General features: G+C 39.5%; 1 protein-coding gene across 1 annotated transcript in view; it reads left to right on the forward strand.

The window, feature by feature from the left end:
• The window catches only part of LOC150106180 (ionotropic receptor 93a-like), a 125,023-nt gene that overhangs the window by 78,741 nt on the left and 24,110 nt on the right, over nt 1–22,172 (forward strand). The window contains exons 5-7 of the mRNA XM_090392947.1: nt 16,151–16,309; nt 16,459–16,593; nt 18,425–18,637. Of these exons, the coding sequence (XP_090249073.1) occupies nt 16,151–16,309; nt 16,459–16,593; nt 18,425–18,637 (507 nt within the window). The remainder of the gene's footprint in view (nt 1–16,150; nt 16,310–16,458; nt 16,594–18,424; nt 18,638–22,172) is intronic.

Raw genomic sequence — 22,172 nt, forward strand, 5'->3', positions numbered from 1 at the left:
TTGTTCTAGAACCACTGCTGTTCGTCATTTAGACCAGCGATATGCTACTAGAATTCGGCGAAATAGTCAGTTGTTTGTGATTGAGGCGAGGAAGGTTATTGAGTGTAGCGCTGATGCGGTCGCTCTTCAGGAGGATTTCAATAAGCTGGAAATGTGGAAAGAAGAATGAGTAAAGCATCTGTAGAGAGGCACAAGGCAAAACTGAACGTCTGTGACTGAAGTGAGTTTGTGAGAGAGGGATTTTTCATTAGCCGGATATCCTTCTCCTGAATAGAATCGAGCAATCTTAGAGAGGATTTTGGTGCACCACCCAAATATGGGAGCAACATTCCATGGCTGGACGGATTTGGGATTTGTATAGAGTACAGGTCATCCGAGTAAGGACATCTGATCGTGTTCGGATATCTCAGTTTTAATGAAGGTAAGAGGGAGGGTGTGGGCTCTTTCTTACGAGAGATCAGACATGACTGAGTTTTGATGGAATTGAAGTTTAAGAGATTGTCCTTGTCCCACTCTGAGTTCAGATTCCTGGTCGTGGTAGATCTTGAGGATTCTAATACCTGAGAACTAAAAGGTTTGTCGAATGAAAAGGAGGAAGGAGCGTACTGTCGTCAGCAAAGCTATAGATAGGATTGGAAGTCTATGAGAGTAGTCCATTTATGCACAGGAGGAAGAGAGTGGGTGAAAGAACAGAACCATGGGCACTCCTGCATTGGTGGAGAAATCTGAGGACAGTAAACCGTCCACCATAACACGTAGTGAGGGACCAGTAGGACAGTTGGCGATCCAGTTGCAGAGTGAGGAAGGCACACTTAACAAACTGCCATCCTATGGCAGTTTGTTAAGTGAGCCCCCCTTGTTAAACCCAATCAAATGCCTTTTAAATGTTCAGGGCAACCACGTAAGATTCTCCAAATTTCTCTATGGCCTGAGTCTAAAGGTGGATGGTGAAAGCAAGAGGATCAGCTGTAGACTGCGAGTGACGGAATCCATACTGCTGGTCACTGACTAGCTGGTATGACTCTACGTTGGTTCACGGGTTGGTTGTTGATGACCTTGTCCATAATTTTTGAGAGAACAGAAGTGAAAGCAATTAGACAGTAGTTCGTTGGTTGACTTTTGTCACCTTTCTTTGGGATGGGCTGAATGTGGACCAGTTTCCGTGTTGTAGGGTTAGGGGCCAGTTGAACAGGATAGGTGTTAGTTCTGAGACTCAGTTTTTAGCACAATAGGCGGAATACCATCAGGAAATGCTTTGTTTGTGTTCAAGTTGTTAAAGACTCTTCGGATTTCTTTTTGTCGGAAGACCATGGGGAGACATGAAGGGAGCCGTTCTTGGTGGAGCGAAGGGACCGTTTCCCAGCTCATCGATGCAAAAATTGGACGAGAACATTGATGCCAATAAGTTGGCTTTGTCTTTAGGTGAGATAAATGCCCAATGACCTTGGAAGGGACCAGAAGGAGTGACTGCCATTTGGGCAGGGTGTGACTTTGCAGAATTTTGCCCTTTCAAAGTCTGACTTGGATTTGGTGATGATTTTTTTACAACGGTTGCGAGCTACAGTGTAGGCAGCTAGAGTCTTGATCCATTCATGGTAAGCAAAGGTTTTTTTTCTTTTACAGTATTGGCACACTTTTTTGAAAAACAATGCTTGGATGATGGCTCAGAATTTGAAGTGAATAACTGAAATCATCCTCACTACATTACTGTGAGGATGATGTCAGTTATTATTCAGTCTGAGTAGTTGTTTGGATCAGATGAACTAGAGCGGTAGTCGAACCATGGGAAGGAGGAAAAGAAGTCACGGAGGTCCTTCCAGTTGATATTCTTGTAGTGCCAAAGGACTGGAGACTGTGAACAGGTGGATGAACGTTGTTCTCTGACAAAAGAGACTTGTATGAAGTTGTGGTCCGAGTTACCAAGAGGAGAATCAATAACCACTATACCTTCAAGGGGAGCGTGTTAGGAGGAGGTCAAATGTGTTAGCAAATTGGAGAGGGTTGTCAGGTATTCCGGTAAGAAGATTGATTATCTGAGATAGGTCATTGCTGATGGCAAACATCTCAGTATCCTTGCCTGCTTGGCCGGTTAACTGGGAAAGGGGAGCCAATGTGAGATCTGGACATGAAGTACCTAAGAAGGATGACCTCACTATTGGGGTATTTCGACTGCAGAAAGTCGAGCTTCAGAGAGAGATAGTCGAAGAGGTCAGAGTGATTGGCGAAGTTTGGAAAGCGATAGAGAGAGCATATGAAACAAGGACAGATTGGTTTGGTAGAGAAATTTTGAGCCAAAACATATCAAACAGTGTAGATTCAAGGATGTGCAGTCTCTGGCATGTCAGTACTGATGAATGAATAAGTGTAGCCCTTGTGGCGGAAAGAGCTTTGTAATGTGTAGTTTGGGCAGGTGACGTGGACAGTGACTGTTGAGGTTCTGATAGGAACAGTAATTCTGGTTTAGATGACTGTAGGTGGTGGTACACATCGTTTATATTGCTGTTTAGACCACAGATGTTGGTGAAGTGGATTCGAAAACATCTTTTGTAAGAGTTAATGTTGCTGGGTTGTTTGGTTGGATTTTGATGGTTTTCGTGGGCGGATTTTGTTTTTGTTTTGTTTTTTATGATTTTTTAAACTATTTTCTGTGGGAGAATTTTTGAGATCCGCAGTTAAGTCGCATTTTGTTTCGTCGTGGTTCATTGTATTTTGTGAGGAAGAGATAAAGAGGAATTGGGACATGCAGTAAGAGGTGGCAGACTTGCAAACATACCGCCCACACAGAGGGAATTCGGTCTCCTTCCCTTATGTGGACAATTCTCCCTGCAGCCACAGGATTTGGTCTCCGTCCAATCAAGAAACGGCAAAACACGTGGCTGCAGGATTTGACGCTGGTTAATAGGGAAGCCTCCATACTCGTTATTGACTGGTTCTTACAAGGTTCCCCCCTCCCAACATCAGTGGATTAGGGATGGTATCAGATTACAACGAGGATATGAGTATGTAGACCTTATTAGGACTAAAATTAATGACTTGCCCACGAGGGCTCGTACAGCTCGCTGGAGTAGAGATGACATTAACTGTAGCGGCAGCCAGTGAAACTATCTCATCTCTCAGCGTTGTTTTAGAACACGTGGAATCCGTGTACAGAGGCATGATGCCGTGGTCTCCATATTAAATAACCGTTTAAGAAATATTAGGAGACCATGTAGAACCTCACTTCCGTACAGAGGTAGGCTTAAGAAACAAGATTTGATAATAAAGGAAAAAGGAGTTATTTAAAAGGAGTGGGTTATTGATGCCCAGGTCGGTACTGGGCGCCCACTCATCCCAACAAGGTGCAAGATTAATAAACCTTGTAAGATTAATACAAGAAGAGGTTGGGGCAACTCCTCACTTTACCATTGCTACTATTTCTTTTTGCGGAGTTTGGTGCTCCGCTAGTTATAAAGACCTCTCTTTATTAGGACTGTCATATGGAGATTTTAAAATTCTGTTTCTATGTGCTCTGAGGGGAACACTGGTGGCTTGGCGCTGCCATCAGCGTATCATCATTAGGATGCCTCGTGACGGAATCGGGTGACTCTTGTAAAGGCTTCGGCCTAGTAAGATTTGTATGTGTAATACTGCACTCTCAGCATGAAGCTCAATAAATAAATGACCGGTTCGTTCCGTGTACTATCCAACGGCCAGCCTCTGGAACCCCTTTACCCGCACCCTCGAATTGGAGAGCGTCGTGGCCCCCTACAGTGAGATTGATATGTCACTGAAGAAGGGAGGTCACTCTCACTGCATGTGGGAAGAGCGGAGGAAACAGAAACCGGAACCCTTGCTATAGCGACCGAACTTATAAGACCAAACTAATCAGCAAGGTGGTGGTTAGCCCTTTAGTTGCCAAGTGTAAGTCTTCAACTTATAGGAGACTGCGTACACTAGATGTGGATGTCCACTGGAGAAAGTAGAGAAAGCACGATGTCTTGCTGTGATCAAAAGTTGAAATTCAAGGGACACATTGCAAAGGTTGTAAAGATATCTCGGAGAATGATTGCAATATTAATCAGCAGATAAAATGACGGGGATTCCCTGATCACGCCACCTTCTGGACTCAAATCTAGTCACCAGAATTTGGAGGGGTTTCTTCCTTTTGTTCCCCTAAGAAAAAATCTCTCTCAACAGTTTAAACGTCTCAATCATATCACTCTGGATGTGGGGCGGAGGGATTGGCTCAAGTGGAATCTTAGCTATGAGGACAGATAGAAGGTCGCATAATCAACACATTTGGCAGATTGAAGGCGAAGAAGTGATATGATTGAGACGTTTAAACTGTTGAGAGAGATTTTTTCTTGGGGGAACAAAAGGAAGAAACAAGATCTAGAGACCGTTCTTGGAAATTGCGCAAGGTAGTAGCGAATAAGATGGTGAAGAATATTTTGGTTAAGTGGAGAGTGCAATGCAATTCCTGAATATGTTGTGAATGCTGAGTGTGGAAGTGTTTAAGATTCAGTGTGATGTTGCAGGCAGGAGAGACTTTCCGTGTTAAACTGCGAACATTTGTAATGCTTTTATAAGAATTGCATAATGTGTAAATAAAGAGCTCTTCCTCGATGAGTCCTTGACCCCAGGAGAGTCAACGTAATGATAATACGGTCTTCACTGTTTTCCGAAAATCAGAGAATTATTTGCAGTCAGGTGAGTTTGAATTATGTTTTTCATCAGACGGATTCGAATATGGTAAATATTCTGATTCTGTAATAAAACTGAACTAAACCCGTGAGTAATTTCTATGTGAAATGAAAGTTTTGTGGTAAACACACACAGCGAGCTAAAACTGATTCGGTTTTAAAAGTGCGGGTTGAAGCTTTCTTTAGTCAGCCGGACAAAACCCATAATAAATTAATATTTTAAATAAAATAGCGTATTTCTTTTTTTAATTAGTAATTTTTAATTAAACGGCATATTTTATTAAATATCATAATAAAGCGAAACAACATAGCACATACACACTCACACGCACACAACAGCGCCATCTTCTATAAAGCAACAAAGTCGAATGTGATACGACTGATCTTAGATGCACTTTCAGTTGACTGCTGCCGTATTGCTTTCTGTAACCAGATGTGTGTTTCCGTTTGTTACAGAAAAATTATCCGTTGTTCCCTATAATTAAAAAAAAGGGATCTTTATTAAATTGAATATGCAAGTGTCGAACAAGTTGTGTGCGTTTTTTTTTCCCCGTTCAACAAACAATTTATTATCACACGTTCAGCGACCAGCTCCTGAAGTAAATTTTTGCCAAAGAATCAATTCCTTTCATTTAGTTGTGTTGTAGTAATTTTCTACCACTGATTATGTTCTAAAATTTCGGACTCGCTATATTGAGATCATTTCTAATCATCGGGAAGTTAGTTTTATTCACATATTACTGTGCAATGTTTGCATTACTGATGATTTTTTTTTAATCTCGAAAAGCTTTTAATACCTTGCTATCCAATACCTTTTAATACCCTCTGTAGAGCAGGGTTTCTGCTGTACTGTAGAAACCCTGCTGCAGACCACAGATGAAACTTCTTTCCAAATTACTTCAAGCCTCCTGGAGGCCTGAAGTGGCTTGAGAAAGGAGGGCGGTGGCCTCACATCGGCGATGAAATTCATCTCCCACCTACTTGACATCCACCAGACATCGAACACGTCGTGGGATTCAAATCTATGACCAATTGGGTGGAGAACTGTGGGCATTATCCGCCAAGCTGGAATTTGTTGAGAAATACTAATCTGAAATTAATTCAATACAAACCGAAAATAAAATTTCAGTTTCTCTTCGGCTTTTATGAAAACGGCTTGGGATGTGGAAGTCCTTCAATTAAGTCTCCTTGAAGTCTTCCACAGGCCGCGGAATACCCTTGCGAAAGCGAGTAGAAAAACTTTGCTGATATTCATTGGAGAAGTTTGAGCGTTGTTAAGCGATACATAAGACAGTATATATATATATATATATATATATATATATATATATATATATATATATATTTATATATATTTATATATATTTATATATAAATAAATATATATAAATAGCCTAGTATATATATTTGAAAATAACAAAAGATGTGAAAGGTGTTTGATAGCACAACAAAAATACGTCAGTGAAGACAAATTTTGCCTGCTCCCAGGATTCTCTGAAATAAAATAGTGATCATTCACATTTGCGCAAAAGAGCATTTGTTGTCATCCGTTATTTGATTATGAATTTATTTGTAAGAATAAAGTGATGCATTCTTAAAATCCTTTGTTCCAATAAGTGTTTGTATTCCGGTGAGTTCTACGTCAGGTGCACAATTTCTGGAACCTAAAGGCTTCGCGAACTCGACTCGCTAACTGAAACGTCTTTTGCTTGGAGTCAGAGTGTAGTTTCAGAAAGATCTGAGAAGGAGATGCTCAAGTTCTGCATCCACAAAACAGTCAAAGTGGCCACAAAAAATACGCTCAACATGATTTAATGCATATACATAAAGCAGGCATGGGTGGCCTAGTGGTTAGCGTACTTATTCTCCAGCAAACAGATCTCGTGCTAAATTTTCGCAGTGGGCATGATGAAATTCATCCCCTTGTGTGATAACACTGCCCCACTTCTTGGTTTTGTCCCTAGATTAGGGATTTTCTAATTGAGTAGAAAAAATACTGAGGCTCAAATCATTAGCCTCGTCAAAGGAACAGCCACTTCAGCTGAACACTCTTTGAGCATCTGAGCTGATATCCCATGAGCCCTATTCCTGAAATCTTGTTCTGTTTATGTAACAGCTTTATTTATTACCTCGACGTCCTCATACGCCTGAATATTTTTTAATCCAGTGCAGAGACAGGGCATTCAGTTCTAGGTTGAAACAGGTTGATAGTGTTTAGCACAATAGGTACTAATTAGTTGAATCTTCTGCATCTGCATACAATTTTCATTCAGTGTAGTTATTTTTTCACATTCATTCTTTATTTATTTGTTTGTTTGTTTTACTTTCATAGAATTACTTGCATATTTCACGATAGAATTAGTTCTCTTTGGCTTGCAGAGCCATTTTTTTTCATACTCAACTTAGCTTTTTGTGCAATACTTGTAACTCTTTTGCCTTATACTAATCATAACCGATGCCTACGTTTTTCCTTCCACATCACTTTTTCCCCTTAAGAATCCCTTGTTTAATAAGATTGCACATTCATTTCAATCCTTCTCTATTTGGTCTTCAAACTCTAGGGACGTAATCCGACATCGTACCGTTGATGTATTTTTGTTATATTTCTACGCACTGCCAATATCCTTTCCATCTAGCAACCGATACCATGGAATCACACCTACTATTCTTCTCAGACGATCATGCTTTGTTGTACACTATGCAACATCCATACTTAGCCACTCAGGTCAGTGCAGTACACTATGGTTGCTGTCGCCAACTGGGGGCAGACAATCATCTCTAACTGAACTTCCTCCCTCAGTGACGATTGAAGCAGCAGTCTTGCAATAGCTGAATAAATTTGATTTAATTTTTTCTCATAAGATTTCACTATTGCTCAATTGAATTTGCCCATTATGATAACTCGTTTTGTACCCAACCTTTTTTCTTTTCCGTAATGCATTTCGTCGTCACTAGCAACCGATCCACTAGGTCTGTGAACAACAAAAACACCCTACTGTACATTTGATCTTGGTAGACTCCACCATATTCTAGATAGCTTCAAACTCACGATACATGGAAAACTGTTAGTAATATTGCAGTCCTGATATTGTAGCACAGCACAACACACACATACACACACACACACACACACGCACGCACCCACCCACCCACCCTTCCTCTCCTATCTTGTCTATCCTTCCTAAAATACTGTACCTTTACATTCGATTCCACTTAGAATAATATTGAGGAAAAAGGGTCTCATGGATGTTACGAGCCTATTGAGCTAAACTGATGACCACCGTAGCCGTTTGTGGAAGCACGTGATTGTTTCTGTTACCGGTAAAGTAAATGGCGTAGTATTATTTAAGTAGAGCCGCTGTAGCTCAGTCTGTTTCGACGAAACCCTTTAAGTTGGAAAGACTTGGGTTCGAATCCCGTCTATTCCACGAGGAACCTTTATCAGGGCTTTTCAATTAAATGTCAGTTAGCCTTCCTCGTAGGGAGGGTATTCTCCAAGAAACTGGGGTTTATCATCCCTCAAAGCGGCAAACCGGACCCGTGAACACATATCTACAGACATAAAATACTGCTTTAGAGTGATGCGGAAAGCTGGCTACACTAAATTGCCTAAAACCAACTCCTGATCAAGAGACTCAGCCCGTCTAAGGACAAGAAAATTTAAGTGTGTGAAAGAGATGTAATTAACAGTCACATCTCTTTCACAAGTTCAAACCCATTTCAAGCTGCAAATTTCGGATTGTACTTTTGTGTGAGATTGCATTCCAGTACTTGAGTAATCGTCAAAGTTAAGGTTTGTGGATTCTTCTTTTCGTAAGCACCTTTTAAGTCTTAAAAAAACTCGTTTTAAGATGTTTAAAATACGTGAAGGAGGTAAAATGCTCAGCAAAACGAGTCTTTTCGTTTCCCTCTCGTGCGATTGCGCTTCACTTAAAGTTTTACAGCAGCAATCATGCAGAATGCAAATAGCGCGATTGATTCCTCGCCACTATCTCACATCGATCGGAAATTTAAAATGGACCACACGAAAACAAATCCCGCACGCCACCATAATTGCAACCGGTCACTCTTCCTGCGTTTCCAAGCAGTACGGAGGTAAACAGCGGCCTCTGATATACCTCTCGGCAAACATGTTATGGGAGGAGAAAATTTTCCATTTATCTCTCTTTTGTTTTTGTATAAACTCGTTGAAAACTCCTTCGCTCGCTTACTTACCGATAAACGAACGACTGCAAATACGTCAAAGACGGTGATTATCCTTCGATACTGCAGTCGAAATTCTCCGGATGTAGACGGCATATTCCTAACCGATTTTCACCGACTGATTATAGAATACGAATTGCTATGTTTGAAGGTCAAATCAAACATAGTCCACTAAACAGATTTGAGGGAAATCCCAAATGCCACACACGAAGCGAAAGTAATTCCTTGCACGTAACGCATGTGAGCGGACTTCACTGGCGATATTTCCACTCCCGTCACCTGTACAACTCGCCAGGAAAATCAGTTATGCGTTGTTAGTGTGGTTAGAGAAAAAATCATTTCTCTAACCACGCTTTTTTCCCCTGTCTCGAGCTTCGTATTTGAACCCTTCCAGAGACAGTTAATCGGTCCGAAATCATTCCTTCGCAAACAGAAAAAGCGAAGCTCTGTCCTACAGCTTTCAGTGGATTAGCAGGACGTTACTAGCGAGAAGGCGCATTTTGTCTCTTGCCATACTTCGAGATGTGGCAGTTTATAACCGTAGGCAGGTTCGTCTGTTGATTATGGGAATAAAGTAGGACACACGGAATGTTTAAGTAATAATTTTAATAAGCACTAATGTTAACTTCGTGCTAGCAAAACGGAACGCTATCCAGTGCACTCAAATTAATCACTAGCAATTCCCCCTGTTTGATTCCAGTTTCGTTATCTTAAAGTACGTCGTCAGCTTAGGCTATGAAAGCTATCAGTGATCTGTTTTCCTTTCCCTGGATGTCATGAAAGGACCATAAATCACAGAAAAGTTTCCACTAAATTTACCAGTCTGAAAAAATGTGATCCAAAGGGCAAGTTGGCGTTCCCTCTCACTTCTCAAAATGACAAAAGTCTTAAGTTTGGTTATGTGCACGTCTGAGCCATCTTAGGAAACCTTCGCTTCGCTCTTTCTCTCAGGGGGTCTTTGTCGCCTACTTGGTTCAGGTTAAATCAGAGCAACCATTAATGGCGCCTTAACATGATTCGTGCGAAACAGATCCAAGTGCACTTACGCGATTAATCAAATGGGGAGTTTCTGGTTGGATAAGGGGCTGTCTTTTATGGTCGGGGATGACTACATCCATCCCAGCCCACTCTCCTGAATCCTCTAGCACAGTTCCTCAGCTGAATATTTCACTTTCGACTGGAACTCTCCACGCAACTCTATTCGCTCTCACACTCACTGTCTTACCAGTCCTCCTACGTCTTAGCAAAAAGTGCCGGTCGCCACATAAATCTTTCAGACTCGTCCATCCTTTTCTCAACTAAAATTTCCTTCACACCGAGACCAATTAATTTTTTCCCAAGTGTGTTTCTTCCAGTCAAAATCAGTACCGATTTCTCTAGCGATTCCTATATTGGGCGATCCAGTTAAATTTTTTCTAGTTTGCGCAAACCGAGCCCATTATTGCTTTCATCCAGATTATTTGTCTCCTTTTTAACCTAGTTAGAAACTCGTCTGGCCTTGACCACGTGATTAAATGTAAATGACTTTCCCTGGTCGTCATCTCCAGTCCAAAGTCACTCGCGAAACATCTTCCTGACTGGAGATGGCGAGGTTAATTTTCTGTGGAACTTGTTCGAATGTTTGCACGTACACTAATACGACGGTATAAGCCAATCCTTATTAAGAAGGCAATACTTGGTATTTCGACCATAAAGCGCATTTGAAGGTCTCGCATTCATTCGATATTTCAAATTTTTTTCCGTTCTGTGAAAATGCTGAAATTGCCTGTTTTCACTCTCCTTCCACTAGCGATCCCCCCCCCCCATACACACACACACACACAAACCGCCACCACCAATTATCGCATAATCAGCTGCTGGTAGATTCATTTCTTTCATTAAATCTAACCGGGTTCAACTTCTCTAGGAACTCTTTGCATGTTCTGTTACAGAAGGATTAAAATATTACTGAAAAGGTTGTTAAGTTTGTCGTTAGCCATGGAGCGTCCGATAAAACTCAAACTGTTCAAAAAATATATAAATATTCTTTCACCGCTTTGAGTTTTATATATCCTGTCACCTGGAATCAGGACGACCATAAGATTTTTTTTGAAAGCATCGCAACATTTGTCATTTGCTAAGGCTGCAAAGCCATCCCCTGAAATAAAATCAATGTGATGCCGATAGAATGCCTTGGTTTTAACAAAAGACTACCAACATTACCCTCCAATTATTATTTTTTTAAAATTCTGCTGTCTGCGAATGCACACTTGCAAAGGCCCGCTCTATGAGCTCAGTCTCTTTTCTAATCGGATTTCCGTCCCTCCGTTCTGACACTTTTTATATCATAATTCAGATCCGCTATTTTCGGATTATAATTGCTGGAGACACCACAACGGAGAAGCGAACTGAACTGAAGAGCAAACAGCATCTTTAGCATTTTGTTCAGAAAATCGATTACAGAATGAAAATTCAAATTGCTACTTAGGTTGGTCGATTGATAGAGCCTCTGCCACGAATGGCTCAGTTAAGTAAGTTTGAGCGCGGTTAGTAGTTGGAAGGGGCCCAATCGTTCGATGCTGTTGGCACACTCTCCCTCGATGAGTCTTTGGACTCCCTGGAGGTGTCAATTAATAATAATAATAATAATAATAAAAAACAGATCCTGGTGGTTAGCGTACTTGATCTAAAACCGAGAGGCTGCGAGATCGATTCTCGCTGCGGGCAGGGATGTCTTAGGCGGGCGATGAATTTTTTTATCGATATTCTGATGCCGTTCCATAAAAGTTAATCTTGAGAATTCTATAAATATATGTCAAAATAATTATTATTTTATATTACTTTTCTTTTAATTTATGTTTTCAAAATACATATCGCCAATGCTTTGATTTAATTGGAGAATAAAAGCCAATGACGTAATACAAGCCCTTATGAAAATTGGCAAAATAGCCATGAATATTAATAAAAAAAATAAAATTAAAAAAATCCTTAACCCACCCCCGGTACAAAATGTACTCTAGGTTTGCAGATAACCTTTCGTGGGCAGAGCAACATAAAAAAACTATACATCACTGCCAGCCGTGCATAATTATTACAGATATTGCAATTCACGCAGCCCAAAGTGCATCAGATGGGTTTGATGCGCGCTGGCAATCCGAGCGTGGATCAAGGACAGTAGGAAATGTCTCAGAACTGGAAGAATCAAACAATTGGAACTTGAGATGCCCCAACATCTCCCGCGAACTCCTGATTCAAAATTAAATGCAGAAATTTAGTTTTCATTTACTAAAAATCTCGTTTGGACCCATTTTTCTGAATGCCATCGGAAGTCGACTTTCTTCAGTATACTTGTTATATTAATGCGGATAATCTGATGAACACAACAACACTGCCCGTCTTCAAAACTACGAATTACAGTAGTTCCTCCATTTTCGATATGATTTGCATGCACAGAAAGTAAAAAAGAATTTTTAAATGCATGTATGATTATGTAAGTAATAAAATTATGTTAACGTAGGCATCTATACGATGGTCATTTTAACTGGAGCGCACTGCTTATTCTCGATTTGGTGAGGTTCATTAAGTTGTAACGCTTTGAGTTCAGCGAAAATTTACGTTACGATTACATTCCAGGTTAATTTTTTTTTTATATCACGCAGACCACAAAGTTATGACAACTAAATGCTCCGCGTGTGTGTGCTAAATCACTTTTTTGCATTTTGTTTATAAAGAGGCAAACATCATGGAATAAAATTATCGCGTGTATTTTCAGTTTCGCATTTGGTAATTGATATTAATAATGTATGACTGATCGGAGTATATTAAAATTATTAATATGTGGTGATTTTTTCATAGGCATTTGGAGTTTCAAACCTGCGACTTGCTAAGCCTAATTCATAAGTGCGTGTTGTTCAAATTAACTGCCAATCTTTTAGTGCGAGTCTATTTGTTGTATTTTTACAACTTATCGTTGCTGGCTATAAACCTAGCGCACAACATTAATTTGTAAAGACGGAAACTCGGCAAGTATATTTGAAATTGGACAATCACTATATCAATATGGTGTTGATCAGTTGCTTTCTAGTGAATCTCCTGTGGATGGATCTTCAGCGTGCTTCGACAGAAGCCTAAAAGCTCACACAGTGGTGTTTACTGCGTACAGTACATTCCTTTACAGCTTATTTATTGAAAATTCTTGTAAACATGCATTGCGATCCTCAATGACATAAAACGCACACGTCTGCAAGTGACTGCGGAGTGAAATTGCACGACAAGTTTTCTGCAATTCTGAATGTGAAGAGTCTCACAGCGATTGCAGGTGGATATTGGGATGTTTCTGGTATTAATCAGCAAGAGGGGGTGATCCTAACTTCATTCTTCAGACCCTAACACTTACTGCGGTACTACAAAAACAACAAGCGGAAGAATTACCTGCGTTAAGAAAGAGTGAAAGAGGAAGATGTCTGAGATTTCTTAGCGATTCTAATCGAAAAGTCATAACGGAAAAAAGTCAAGAATCAGTGAAATAGACCAGAGGTGTTTGAGGATATTAATGAGGAGATAAAGTTAGTCATTAATGAAAGAAGGTCGATTATCGGCTCCTAACTGCCCACTAACTCAGGTTTCTGTCCCTCGTTGAAAGTATACCTTAGTCCATGGATGGCGCGTATTGGATGATTAGAAGTTGTGCATTGTACCCCAGTGATAATAATAAAAAAAGTGAGCCTATTTATGCAAAAAATATTAACCGATTTGTAGAAAATAAAAGCTAAAACTTAGTCATTATTTTTAGCGATTTTTTGTGCACATCTTTTGCACATTCACTTGTTTGATATTGAGTCGCCAAGCGTTAGCATCAGCGGTGTGTCGCAGGTTTTTGTCAGTCAGTTTGCAATTGATACTCGTGCGCTACAAAGTTGTGTTTTGAAAATGAGCAAAAGAAAAACAGGTGATAGTAAGCGCGAATTCAATGAACTGGGAAAGTGAGTTTAATAAATATGTCTATATTAACATATTTTTACAGGGAGTTTTTAAGGTTGCAAGAGTTGCATGGTTCATCTGAACTCGTACGTGAAAACATCAGTGCATGGAACGTAAAAGGTTGGCCACCCCTGCCTTAGTCTAACACAAAAATTGCTTCCATCTGTACGAAGTTCAGTGATAGTATGGTAGAAGGATCGAGAACTGTCGATTATCCAGTAACTGAAATGGAGACACTTAGATAATGTTCAGACAATGACAACAAATAGTGGATTTGTATCTTCTGAGAGCCTGCATCAAAGTAGAACGTTAATTCCAGTTGCAAATAACTTGCCAACTCTTAATATTGTTGAATTACTCTATACTTAACCTCATCTCATAGAATGAGAGTCGTGTGGAGATAATCAAGTATTAATTCTACCCAAGTTATCCACATCCAGTCAAATTGGTCAAATACGTGAATCGAACCCAGCATCCAAGTTTTATTTGAAGGAAGTTCCCGCTTCGCCCTTTCCTCATCCTTCACAACAAAGAAGTAGTGGTTCTGTAATCTATTAGGATACATCCTGAGCGCCTGCATAAGTTACAAGATCAGCATCTTCAACCACAAAAGGTGCCAGTAACTGAGAAGTTGCAGGTGATTGATCCTAGCAGAAATTTGGAATGTAGAATAGTCGGGGTGGGGGAGTGGGGAGAAATGAAAAAAAAGAAAATGGCGTTGGTTGGAGATTCAATTGTCAAGGATGCAAAATCTGACCAGATGTTGAAGATGTTTTCGAGAGCCGTTCCAGTTGGTATAATGACCGAGGCTGTGGAGAGAGAGAGAGAGAGAGAGAGGTGCAGATGAATTGACTGTGCTAAAACGGAACGAATGATTTGCGGGAAGTATAAATGAGAGGGAGCATAGAAAGTGTGAAGTGTAAATGTGCTAAGTGCAGTGGGTAGCTAAGAAGAACGATAATTATGGATCTTATGACGATATGTAGAATGAGAGAAAGAAGAAATGACTTCCATCGCTTGTATGTTGATCTGTGTAGATTGCTGTTGGGTGGAGAAGAGTTCGTCTAGTTAAGGAAACGAGAACGAAATAGTGGGTTGGCGAGTGTGAGTCTCACGATAGTTAAGCGGTGGAAAGATGAGCGATGAGTCTGCAAAGATGGTCTCGAAGGACGTAATTGGGTTAAGCGTAAAGTCCTGCTGAATCTAAGAGAATGAGGGTAACCAACTGCAAGGTTCTGTGCTTGGACTGCACTCGTTTAATTTTTATATTAGTGACACTGGGAATGGTCTGGAGAGAAGCATTCAATTATATGTGGACAATGCTAAGTTGGACAGGGCGAATAGAGGAAATTTCAAACACAGAATCCTTGCACGTTGACTGACTAGAATATTAATGGGAATTTGTTGCAATTCTTTGATGAAGCTAAAAACAGAGGAAATAGTTGACGGTGAGCTAAATTTTAGCGGCCACATTGTGAAGATGTTACGACATCATATCGGATAGACGAAAATGTTGAAAAGATAACCAACTTGCGAGGATAGGGAAGTTATTCTCCACTTTAAAAGGCCTTGATAAGACCAAATCAGCAGCTCATGGCAGGGAGAAGCACTGGAATAATTCTTGGAAAGTGGGTATGGTCAGGAAGAATGAAAGGTCAAGGTTTACTTCGTTTAAGAATTAAGCTGGCAGTGGACATCGTGAGTGAGTTATTGGAATATTTCTAAGAGAGATGATAAGTATCAAAGAATTACACCTTCTCCAGCATCCCTCAATGAGTCCGATTCCCTGAAAGTATCTACTACAATAATAACATTCTTAAATTAAATTAAGATACCAAGAAATGCTATTCTTGGTTTAATCCTTGATCCAAGTGTACTAACGAAGTTTGCGCCTGAAGTATCTTCACGACTGAAAAAGAGAAGATATATATATATATATATATATGTGTGTGTGTGTGTGTGTTCATATGATATTTCGGTTACACTCAGGTGGAAGAGTTCGTTTTAAATGTAAGGAAATTCAGTTTTTTTCAGCAAGCACTCTCACCTCTAGTTTTGGGGAAGGTCCTTTGAGACCCCGCAGTTATGGTCGTCATGGGCAGTTTTAAGTATCTATTAATTAAGTTTGGATAAGAAATTCTACTGAACAGATTATTCCGAATTTATAAGCAAAATAAGAGAACTCCTTCACCGGCTAATGGACCCAGACAGCGAAGTATTTCTTATTTTGATTTATTCCGCGTGTTTAAGTAATTCAATCCTTTCTTTGCCTTTTTTTTTTTTTTTAACACGCTTCACTTTTCTAGGCAAGTGATTTCGAACTGTTAGATCCACTGCGAAAATGGGTGTTCGTGTCTACCGATTATCCCACCGACGACCTCGACGATTTAGCAAGTGTACCCGAGGTGGCCAACGTTGCTATCATCTACCGTGATTCGCCTGACGAGCTGCCTTCTACCTGTCAGGTGAGCCAAGATTTTGAAGATTGGAAATGTTAAAGGAAATTCAATTCAAGTTATATATAAACCGAATTGAAAATAAATAGTCGTTTAAAGAAGTTCGTAAGCTTTATTAATGTTTTATCGTTTATTTTATTTTATTTTCCCGTCTTCAGGAACCCCGAGGCTGCCAGCTTGAAATGGCAGTAAAAACGCTTGGGCAGACGATTGGAGAACTTGCAAAGAATGGGACGTACGCCACCCAAGCAGAGCCTGCGGTCACGAAACAGAGAATAATATCAACGATGAAGGTATAGTTGGGTTTTGCTGTATTCTTATCACTGGCCCGATCATGCATCGTGTAATATCGCATAATAATATTTTTTTAATCAAATATTTCCAAAGAAGCTGCTACGAAGTCCCAAAAGATCGTTCTGCAATACCCTTTTGGACTGTCACGATGCACGACAAACGAAATGTGGTGTTCTCTCTCTCTCGTTAGCTCACTGGTGTTATTAAAGTCGAACAACTGACAGAAGAATGCAAATAAAATTCCCCTTCCGTGGAGCCTCACAGTTGCATAATGGTTCTAATATTTATAATCTTAATATTTATAATTCTAATTTATAATTTAATAATTATAAATTATATAAATTATAATTATATAAATTATAATTATATTTTATAATTTATTATTTATGATTCTAATATTTATAATTCTAATTTTTCTCATATTAGTTGCAGCTGCAGATCTCGAGAAAGTAATTTTTCTCCCTCTCCCACATTATCCTAAAATTTGCCATTTAATAATGAAAAAAAAAAGTCAAAAAGACGACGGACGCTCCAAACATGCAAACATCCATTGCGAGTCCTGTAGAATGCAATACATTGTACTGCATGGAAATACATTCTCCTGAGTTAAAATAGGCTTAAGGTTCGCCTTCAAGTAGCTTGTGTGGAAGTTGAAAGAGGTCCACACCTGAAATCCACGGTCATAAACATTAACGCTCCCCAGCGGTTCTCGGAAGATCGTCCCTAAAGAAACAGAAATGCAGCCTTTGCTCCGGTGAATGCTTCACCATTTTCTCTCCGATGGAAAAAAAAAAAAAAAAACCTAACACCATGGCACCATCGAGCTCAACCATATGAGGTGTACTCCAAAGCCAGCTGAAGAGATTTGTGGAATGAGGTCGACAGGTCGGTATCAGGTAATGGAGAATGTTTTCGTTGCTGCTTTGGATGAACTTCTGCGTGAGGAACGAAAACGACTTCGAACTTAAACATGCCAGAAATGGATAAATAATGCTCCTAATATACCACATTATGAGGCACACCAACCGCCAACTTCGTTTCTTTAGCTTCCAACATTAAAATGTTGACACAGCGATTCGTTTGCATTTTCTCTTTTAGTGAACACCTCCGTCGCGCATTCAGAAGAACCACGTAACGTGTATCTTGGCTGGAAACAGACGGGTTTTAATCCCGTCTGGAAAATGGTGAACTTTTACTATAAAGGCGAGTTAACAAGTTTCATACACGGGTGGTAACGGTTGGTCTCTCCGGAAAACTCCGATTTTTATTCCAACGAAACAGAAAACTGGCGATAGACCACATATAAATAAGAAAAGATGCGCCTTTCATTTTTTCTTTCTATGATTGCCTCTCACAAAGGGTTAATTTTATATTTTTGGTATTTTTTTATTTTTATATAGTCCGAATACAGACGAAGCATATTCCGTCTAATTATATAAGATGAAACGTGGAACTTTTTTTCAATCCACTTCAAGCCTCCGATTAAGCAGGACGGCAGTTTCACACCAACGACGAATTCTTTTTCCACCTGAAGATAATCACAAACATCCATGGCCATTGCGGGATTCGAACCTGCAGGCAGTTGGTTGGAGGTGAAGAATCGCTAACTTATTGTACGCTCGAATTTTAACCTTCGAGTAGAGGTTAGTATGAACGCTGCCTTTTGGTGGAGGGACAACTCAGAAGACAAACTTAATCTCTCTAATAAGAACAGAACTCTCTGAGATAATTTATGATTTCCTGTTTGCTGGTCATTGGAGTTAATAAACTTCTCTCAAGTTTAATCAAAGATATTTCATCTTTTTGAACAATTCTTTCTTTCTCTTGTAGGACATCCTCAGCCAGCAGGTAAGCTGTGGTGAATGCATTAACTACGTCATCAAGAGCACCGCCCTTCTCCACTCGTCGAAGACGAACTATCTGAAAAAACTGGAAAGTATAGGAGAATGGACATTAAGTCGGGGAACTCGAATGCACGCGCCCCTCTTTCCCCTCTCGTCAGGAGATTTCCGCGGGAAAAAACTGAGAATAGGCATCGTAGATGTAAGTAGGCTTTCTGATGTTACTAACAGAAAAACATATAAATGATATGCCGATTATTTAAATGTACTCTGCTTCTCAGAAGCAGCACAAGTAGCTCTCAACGTGCACGTAACAATCTGTCTGCGGAGACCACGAGCTTTGTTAATTGATAAAAAATATTAAAATGGATGGAGGACGAAGACGGAAAACTTAACGAGCAGAATTAGTCACGTTAAAAAGTGGGAAATATTAACTTCACAGCGTTTTCCCTAAATCAGTTTTCAGTCCATGCCATCAATGCGTAAAACCGTGTTGCAGCGAAGAGCAAGAAACGTAATCCTATCAAACTGCAGTTTACCGATCAAAGCCAAGTGTGTGTTGAAGTTGATGTCCACATCAGTAACTTGCTGATATTAGCGACATGCAAAGAAATGTGCCGGCAGGTTTGTCGAGTGGTTAGCGTACCTGCTCTCCAACAAACAGGCTGCGAGTTTGAATCCCACCGTGGGCACGAATGTCATGAAATGTCTTGAGGAAGGAGGTTTTTTCAATAAAAATAGAAATAAAAATCCTTAAATCCACCCACGGTACGAATGTACTATAGATTTATAGACACCTTCGTGGGTGGGAGCCACATAAAGAAAAATGGCTCCCAGCAGTCTCACCAGTTGAGATGCCTAAATAAGCGCCGATACTGTGGACTAAATTTGAAATGCCTAAATATGGAGAAAAAAGAAGAACAGTTGACGAAATGCAACATGATGCTGTTACTAGGCCTTAAAGCAAAGTAAAATAATGCTGTGTTTGCTTCTTGGGTGATAAAAATAGGTTTCGGCTCTGTTAAGCATGCAACTTCCAAAGAAAGTTCATTTAAGGGCTGTTGGTGTACGGACAACTGCGCCACGAATATTCATCAACAGGATAGATTTCAAGGCTATTTAGGATCCCTTGTTATAATTTTATCGAGGTTTATAAAAAGATGTACGGGTTTGGACGTGCAATAAAATGTGCATTCAAACCACTTTATAATTATTAAGGAGTCTTCATTATGTGGATATGACAATAACCATTGATAGTGAAGGCCGGTTTAGCAAGGGACAAATTTCCATAAGGGTTAACGGTATTAATGCTTTATTGGGACCATGACAGGGGAAATGATCATTTCCATAAAAAAAGTATGTTATTGTAAAATACAAGAATCTTTAAATTGCTGCTTTATGGTTAGTCCGGTCTTTTTGCCTTTGCTCTGCTTTTCTAAGTTGATTATTCACTGTCGGCTCATCTTCCACCATAGCAGATACCTGGAGACGAGAGGGTTCTGATTGAGGGGTCTTAGAGAGGGGGGGGGGTATAGGGATTTGACGCTATAAAGATCCCCTCTCCTTGGTTCTAGTTCTTCGACATTCGTTGTCAATCCTTCTCCTTGAGGTTGCCTCAGTACTGTGACAGCCTTCGCTTCATAGTCTTTAGCTTTCTTCAGAATAACATGAATTATCTTCTCTACCGTGAAAATGTAATGTCCGTCACATTCTCACCACTTTTCTTATTATTTTAACATGCTATACATAGCCAATATTCTTCATTTCATGCGCATGAAACGCCATATCAATTACTTTAAGGTTTTCTAGACATTTGTACAATGATGTGCAAAATAACAAAGAAGTAAGGTAGCGTAAATGCAAGCGAAACCGCAGTGTTATCAGCTTGCAACAGAAACAAAAACGCTGTTTAACTCGAGTGAACAGTATTGCGAGGGGGGGGGGGGAATATTCGAGATGCGTAGGAGAAACAATTTGGCTCTCATTAACTTTTCACGTGTATTTCTTCAATTTCTGGCTACGGAAACGCAGGGGCTCGGTTAATGAAGACTGGTTTATCGTGAATTGCCTGTATAACATAATTAGTGTACCAGCTTGTCAGTCCCTTATATCTTAATGTGCAACACGCACGTTACAGTAAATGACTCATGCAGTATCACGTGGCGAAGGCAGTCGTTCGCTTTACGAGCCAAAACAAAACTGGCTGCTAATCTGTGTCCAAGCATGGTATTCTAGAAATTATGATAGTTAAAAGACAGGACATTTTTTGAAAGGTTTAATCACGAAATAATATTGGTTTTCTAATTCAGTGCGTTTTTTTAGAACAGATGTGCTTCAAATTAAAACCCTCCATCTTCCAGACCAGCGAAAAATACCGAGAAGAAGGAAAAGAAACAGTGTTATCAATTGCAAAAGACACTCGAGGTTCCAAACCCAAAATAAACAAACAGGGATAACCCAAGAAATCGTAGCTACAATAGAAGAGAAAAGAGAGGCCAAGATACTTATAAACCAACAAAACAAAGAAGAGAATAGAGAAAAATACAGAGCACTAAGAAATAAAGTTGATAACCTATGCAAAAAAAGCCAAAGAAAAATGGTTAGAAGAAAAAGCTAAGAAATGCCAAGAAGCATACCAACAAAACAACCTAAAAGTCTTCCATGACACTATAAGAGAAATTACAAAAGAATTCACAGCAAAAGCAGTAACAATGATAAACAATAAGATGACTGAAACCGGGAATATTGAAGATATAAGAAAAATCTGGTCAAACCATTTTAAGACTATCTTCCACCAAGGAAACAAAACTACAATGTCAACAATAGAAGAAAATAACGACCACCCAAAAATTTTACAAGAAGTTAGATACGCAATGAAACAGATGAAAAACAAAGCACCAAGCATTGATATATCCCTACTGTGGTCATATGGAGACAGCACATCAATAGAATATTTAACAATATTCAATAAAATACTACAAACAGGAGAGATCCCAGATGACTGGAGAACTGGAAAGATCACCCAAATATACAAGAAAGGAGACAAAAGAGACTGCAGAAATTACAGACCAATCAATTTACTCTCCCACACCTATAAAATATTCGTAAGAATTATACAAAATATATTAAAAAACACCTATGAAGAACTGATAGGCATAGAACAAGCTGGTTTCCGAGGAAACTATTCAACAATAGACTAGATTTTCACATTGCACCAACTAGCAGAGCTCAGCTGGAAGACCATAAAGAACAATATTGTTGTTTTGTGGACTTTAAACAAGCTTTCGATAGCATCAACAGAGAAATCCTTCTTAAAGTTCTACTAGAAAAAGCAATAGACAAATATATAACAAGTTTCTGATAAAATATTACTGCAATAATGCAAATGCAATAATTAAAAAGGACACACTCACAACAGAACCCATAGAGATCCAAAAAGGAGTAATGCAAGGATGCCCATTATCCCAATGCCTATTCAACATACATTTAGACGAATTTGTAAAGAATGCAATAGACAATGATCCTAGAATCAATGTCAATGGTTTAAACATAAATAATATCAAATATGCGGATGATCTCGTCCTTCTTGCAAGAATCCCAAATGAACTACAAAGGTTGATAAATAAGCTAAACGAACCTGTAAAACAATGACATGACAATAAATATACAAATGACAAAAGTGATGATAATAGGGAGGAACAAAACTACCATCTCAGCCACCCTAAATGGAGAACAAT

This window comes from Typopeltis vanoorti, chromosome 5, assembly GCF_054136105.1.
Source record: "Typopeltis vanoorti isolate ZY-2024b chromosome 5, IOZ_Tvanoo_1.0, whole genome shotgun sequence".
NCBI classification, from domain to species: Eukaryota; Metazoa; Arthropoda; class Arachnida; order Uropygi; family Thelyphonidae; genus Typopeltis; species Typopeltis vanoorti.